We start from the raw sequence: 6,029 nt of genomic DNA on the forward strand, positions 1-6,029 counted from the left end.
GGGGACCCTCCGTTGGGTCCAAGCGAGGCGACCCCAAGGGGGATTCGTCTGGCATTGTGCGCAGGTGCCAGGCGCGGGGGCGCTATCCTCTCCAGCCTGGCTCTGGGAACGCGGCATCCTGTGGAGCCGCCACCCCCACACACACACTCCACGTGGCAGCGCAGCCCAAGCCAGGGGCGTCAGGCCCATTCTCCGCCTGGGGCTCCCTGTACCCAGTGCGAGTGGGCATACACAGGCAGATCCCAGGGCCTTGCTTGGGGAGTTCTGGGGACCCCAGTTCTGCACCTGTCTTCAGGATGGCTCAGCCACAGAAACCCAAGTCTCAACAGGAAACCAGGGTGTGGGGGGTAATGGGTCCTGGGGGGTGCTCAGGGAAAACCTAAGGTTCCCGTTATTGTCTGCGCCCTGCACTTGTGGAGGCAGCAGCCTGGGAGGCTGTCCAGGGGTCCTGTGTGCCTAGGCAGCCCCAGTCTGAAGGGAGAAGGTGAAACCAATCTGGACCAGAGTATGCAGAAGGCCCCAGCTTGAGCCCTGCATTTCTGACAGGTTCTGGGGATGCCCAGCAGCCAGCTGTGGACCCCAAGGTGGCCTGAGGAGGATGGAGGTCACACTCAGCTCACATGGACAAGTTGACAGGGGTATGGGAGGTGCACGCTGCAGCTGTACAGAACGCTGCCCACGTGGAGCTGGGGATGCCCCTCTCTCCTGAGTGAGGGAACTCAGAACTGCCCTTCCAGCACTTCTTTTACTTCATAATCTGCCCAGCAGCCTCCTCCTCTCCACAAGGCGGTGGGCCATAAATAAAAATTGAGCAGCTTTCTAAAGCATTCTGGTCCCCACTAAGTGAATTTCTCCCGGCAGTGGGGGCTCTGTGTGCCACATATCTTGTTCAGGGTTGGGCTATGGGGCAGTGAGGGGTCATAGGGTGCTGTCTTGGAAGCAGAGCACTGTGATGTCCCTGATGCTTGTGAGGAGACAGATCAGTGTAACCACCTACCTCAAGACAGCTGCTCTTGAGTGGAAAGTTCATGACTAGCTCATTATCCAAAGAAAATCCCGATGGCCAAATGCCACATTCAGTGCTGGGTCATGTCACATTCCAGGGTCAAATCAAGAGGCCAGGGATGTGTCTGTCTGAATGGATGGGGACGTTGGACTGGGAGTGCAGGTATCTTCCACCTGTGGCTTTTGTCCAGCATCTAAGAAACAAGGGAGACTTTGCCAGCCCAGCCTTCCTTGGAGGCAAAGCCACAAGGGGCCATCTGAGCTACCCAGGGCACCTGAGCCAGCTCCCATCTAGGACCTGCCTATCCCTTCTCTCGAGTGGGCGGTCCCCACATTCCACATGCCAATTTGGATGGTAACTGACTGGGGAGTTAGATGCCCAGGTGGGGTCCAAAAGTCACCACTTGGCAGCTAGGGTGGGAACAGATTGTCCATCTGGACCTTGAGCTCTTCACTGCAGAGTGATCAGTTATGTGGGTTGGGAACCCACACCAAGAATCTCTCTGTCCTTCAGGGAGTGGATGTCCTTGAGCACTTCCAGCCCAGGAGGGGATTACAGACAGCTCACATTTAGGGGCCAACAACAGTGGCATGTTAGGTCCCAGTGCTTGGGCCTCACAGGGTGCTATAGGACCCTGGGGACCTGGACATGGAGGGAGACTTGGCCATGCTGAGGGAGATGGGGTACTGAGGGCGGCTACCTCAGGGTTGGGCCCTCTCTGGATTCTGGTCACTCCCCCTGCTGACCTGAGATCTGGGCCTGGCTCCTCCTGCCTGCTCTGTGGAACCATGGCCATCATGCAGGACAGCACTGTGGCTGCAGGCGCAGCAGTACCTGTGGGTGGAGGTGGGGAAGCGTGAGGAAGTGTGAGTGGAGAAGAGCTGCCTGCACTTGAAGCTCACCTGTGTGTTTCTCTTGACAGCCGTGCAGGAGACTTGCACCCTCTCACCTGGAGACAGCCCACAAGGAGGGGCCCCCGTGCAGGAGGGGCAGCTGCTTCTGGAGGTGAGTGTGGGTCCCTGGGGGGGCTCTTCCCCAGCCTCCAGTTCACCCGAAGCCAAAGCTCCAGGACACACGGATAGACCAGGAGTGTCCTGAGGCTTTGGCTGGGGATAGCGGGCAGTGGTCAGGATCCTGGTGTGAGGCCCAAGTGGACGAGACTGTCCATGACTTCAGCCAGGTCTGAGTAAGTCTGCATTCTGAATCCTCTAGTTTCACTCCCGCAGTGAGAGGAAACCTGATGAAACATCAAGCCATTTATACTTCCATTGAGCCCTGCCCACAAATTCATCCTCTTCCGCCCCACTCTCCCTGCCTCTACCCTTCCTAGCTCTGCAGCTCTGCTCTCCCCACCTCCACTGCACCCTCCTCTCTGTCCGCCTCACCTCCATCCTCCGCACTCCACCCTCCACATCGCCATCCCTCATTCTCTCCTCTCAAGGAGGCGGACCCCATGCCCTCAAGGTGCTCCTGACGCTCCTACTTACCAGCCCGTTTTCTGAAGCCCTGGATGTGCCTGAACCCCCTCCTGTGGGCTGCAGACCTGGAGAAGTACCATGCTGGTCCCAGCTGAGCTTTGGCCAAGCCTTTCTGGTCTCCCCTAGTAGCTCCCTGGGGCCTGGGAAGCCAGAACCTGGAAGTAGGGGTAGGTCAGCTGTATTTCCATGTCCTTTTTCCCCACAGCATTCTGCAACTTCTTGCTAGTGGGAGTTTCTGAGGAAGTCTGTAGAAGAGGCCCCAGGCTTGGGGTCCCCTGGAGCCCACTCCCTCATTTGAATATCTCAGCCAGTTGCATGTTTCCCATAGAAGTGAAGAAACAAGTTCCGGATCCACCGTATGGGTTCGTGGCTCTGTGGCCTGCAAGTTTCTAGAGGTTTGCTTTTACTGGGACCAGGCAGGTTGTGGGTGGTAGTGGAGGTGGGGTCCTACTCATATTTCAGGGCAGACATTCTCAAACTTCAGGAATACATCTTCTTACTGAAGTTTGAAAATATCCCCAAACAACAAAATAATTCAAGCAACACAACCAAATATGGCTTTTACTTCCAGTCTTCAGTCTCTACAGGATAAGCCAGGAAAGGAGGTTCATGGCTGATATCATAAGTTCACAAGAAACTCAGAGCTGGTGTAGATGTCATGGAGCCTGAAGGCAGGGGTCTGTTGTTTTAACATTAAGATGGAAAATTGGAGCCCTCGAGATCAAATCAAGGCCCTGGGCCCGGGCTTTGTATGCTAGGTCATCAGGCTCATTGGGCTCCACCTGAGACCACCACCCCAAGGCTGCCTAAGTGCACACCTGGTGCTGCCTTACTGCACACCTGGTGAAGAGGGAGGAGGTTGGTACTCAGAGCTGGTGTAGATGTCATGGAGCCTGAAGGCAGGGGTCTGTTGTTTTAACATTAAGATGGAAAATTGGAGCCCTCGAGATCAAATCAAGGCCCTGGGCCCGGGCTTTGTATGCTAGGTCATCAGGCTCATTGGGCTCCACCTGAGACCACCACCCCAAGGCTGCCTAAGTGCACACCTGGTGCTGCCTTACTGCACACCTGGTGAAGAGGGACAGGAGGTTGGAAGGGGAGGGAAGGTTCTGGAAACACCCATGAATGGCACCGGGCCACATGCAGCTCTGTCGCTCTGCAGAGTACCTTTGGGATCCACGCATGCCCCAAAAGAGAAGGTTCTGTGATGTGGACAAACTGTTCCATCGGCCTCAGAGGTACATTTGGTGGTCTCCAGTTCTGGGATTTCTGGACAGAGCCACAGAGAGCACTCGCATGCGGGTTTTCCTGTGAACACAGATCTTCATTTCAATGGGGTGTTTGCCCAAGGTGATTCTGTAGCAATCTGTGTAAGGAACAACCCTGCTGTTCTCAAAGCTGACCCAGCAACCTGCCACACCCCCACAGCAGTGACAGTGGTCCCCACGGCATTGTACTTGGTTTTTCCAAAATCACTGTACTACTAGTAGGTGTGTACTGACATCACGTGGTATCAGCTGTGTTTCTTCGTTGGCCAAGTATGTCGAGTATCTTTTCTTCTGTGTATTTGCCAGCCGTATGTTGTCTTTGCTAACTAAATATTTTCTCAACATAGAACATCAGGCTGTTTGCCATTTTACTGTTGACTTCAGAAAGTCCTTTATGTGTCCTGACACATACCTTATATGTGTGGTTTGTACAGTTTTCTCCCAGTCTGTGGCTTTTCTTTTCATTCTCTTGACAGGGTGATGGGGAGAATGAAAGTGTTGAATTTTGATGAAGTCAAATTTATCCATTTCTTTTCTTTTTGTGGGTCATGTCTAGGAGCTCTTTACCTAACCTCTGCTTACAAAGATTCTTTTCTGTTTTCTTCCAAAGTTTTACAGTTGGTTTACAGTTGAACCTTTTATATTCTCTGTGTTGGCCCTTTCGCCATTCAAACTGCCAAGTTTAAGGAAGCACCATTAGTCTTCACATCGGATAGTTTGAATCTTCTAGCTTTGTTCTTTTTCAGAATTGTCTTGGCTGCTTTAGTTCCTTTGTCTTTCCACATACGTTTTAGACTTAGCTTACTGATATCTATAGAAATTCCCAGGGAGGTTTTCCTGGGTTTGTTAAACCAGTTAAGTGATTTGGGGGATCCATCCCCGACATTACTACTTCAGTATAGTGATCTCTCCTTGTATTTATGTCTTTAACTAATTTCATCAGTGTTTCTTAGTTTTCAACACATAGGTTCTACATGTTTATGTTAGATTTGTACCTACATATTTTATATTTTGTTGTTTCTGTAAATAAAACCTTAAATTTTTCAATGTTTCATTGTTTTTCTAGGTTTACCATTAATCTTGTGACATTGCTGAGGTGTTTTTTTATGTTGATTACCATGTCAACTGAGATTAGAAACAGTCTTTTATCTGTTTTTTAAAAATCTACCTGCTTTCTTCAGCCTACCCATTGCATTTCTAGGACTTTCGGGGACTTCCAATCCTTCCTAGAATTGGTAAAGAGGACATCTTTGTTTTGTTCCTGATCTTCAGTCTTTTAATGTTAAGTGTGATATAGCTTAGGTTTTTGTCTTGGTTTTTGGAGATGACATCAAATTTTTCTCTATTCCTTGTTTTTTGAGTTTGTGTTAATATTTTATAAAATGCTTTTACTCCATCTGTTGAGCTGATCATGGTTTTTCTTCTTTAGTCTGATAATATATTGCAAATTACACTTATTACAGTGAAGTGTGACAGCTCAACATTACAGCCATGTGTTACAGCTCTGTCTTATTGCTATTCAAAGGTCTCTAGAGGCAAAGAAACAGAGGCGAGCACTGTAGAGATGGAGGGATCCTTTATCATACCAGCAGGGAGTTCGTACTCTGAAGTCTGAGCTTTGAACAGAAATGGAAGCAGCCTTATATAGGTAGGGAGGCAAGCCCATGCACAGGGTGAGCATGCTTGTAGAAGCAGAGGAGTGGAGTTAACAGAATATTCTTGTGAAGCTCGAACAGTTGCTTTGCTTGAATAGAAACATGGGGGGAGGTTAGCAACAGACAAAGGCCTGCCCTGTTATGCATTATTTCTTTATCCCATTGGCTTTCAGTTGTTAACCAGTCTTGCATTATCAACATGGGTCTCATTTACATGTTGCTTGATTTAATTTGCTAATATTTATGGGGATGTTTATGTCTATGTTCATGAGAAATACTTTTGGTAATTTTGTTATAATATCTATCTACTCTTGGTATTGTGAAAACCGCTGGCTTCACAGAATTGGTTGAGGGTGTTCCCTGCTCTGTCTTCTGGACAAGATTGTATAGAATTGGCGCTATTTTCTCTTGAAATAGGTTTGGCTAGTCTGGGTCTTTTTTAAAAGAAGTTTTTAAAACTATGAATTCAATTACTTTAGTAAGTGTACAACTTTTGTAGTTATTTTTATGTTACTTTTACAAGTTATGTCTTTTGAGGAATGGGGCTAGGGATTTAGCTCAGTGGTTCTGCCACCTGCCTCGAAAGCACAGGGTCTTGAGTTTGATCCCCAGTACCAAAAAA

At 49.3% G+C, this 6,029-nt stretch overlaps 1 protein-coding gene across 1 annotated transcript in view; it reads left to right on the top strand.

Moving 5' to 3' along the window:
* Positions 1-6,029, top strand: part of Ahrr (aryl-hydrocarbon receptor repressor) — a 92,003-nt gene that overhangs the window by 36,433 nt on the left and 49,541 nt on the right. Inside the window, exon 3 of the mRNA XM_033767210.1 lies at positions 1,929-2,011. Within this exon, the coding sequence (XP_033623101.1) occupies positions 1,929-2,011 (83 nt within the window). The remainder of the gene's footprint in view (positions 1-1,928; positions 2,012-6,029) is intronic.

Source organism: Fukomys damarensis, unplaced genomic scaffold, assembly GCF_012274545.1.
Source record: "Fukomys damarensis isolate Sample0158 unplaced genomic scaffold, DMR_v1.0_HiC HiC_scaffold_1, whole genome shotgun sequence".
In the NCBI taxonomy this organism is placed as follows: domain Eukaryota; kingdom Metazoa; phylum Chordata; class Mammalia; order Rodentia; family Bathyergidae; genus Fukomys; species Fukomys damarensis.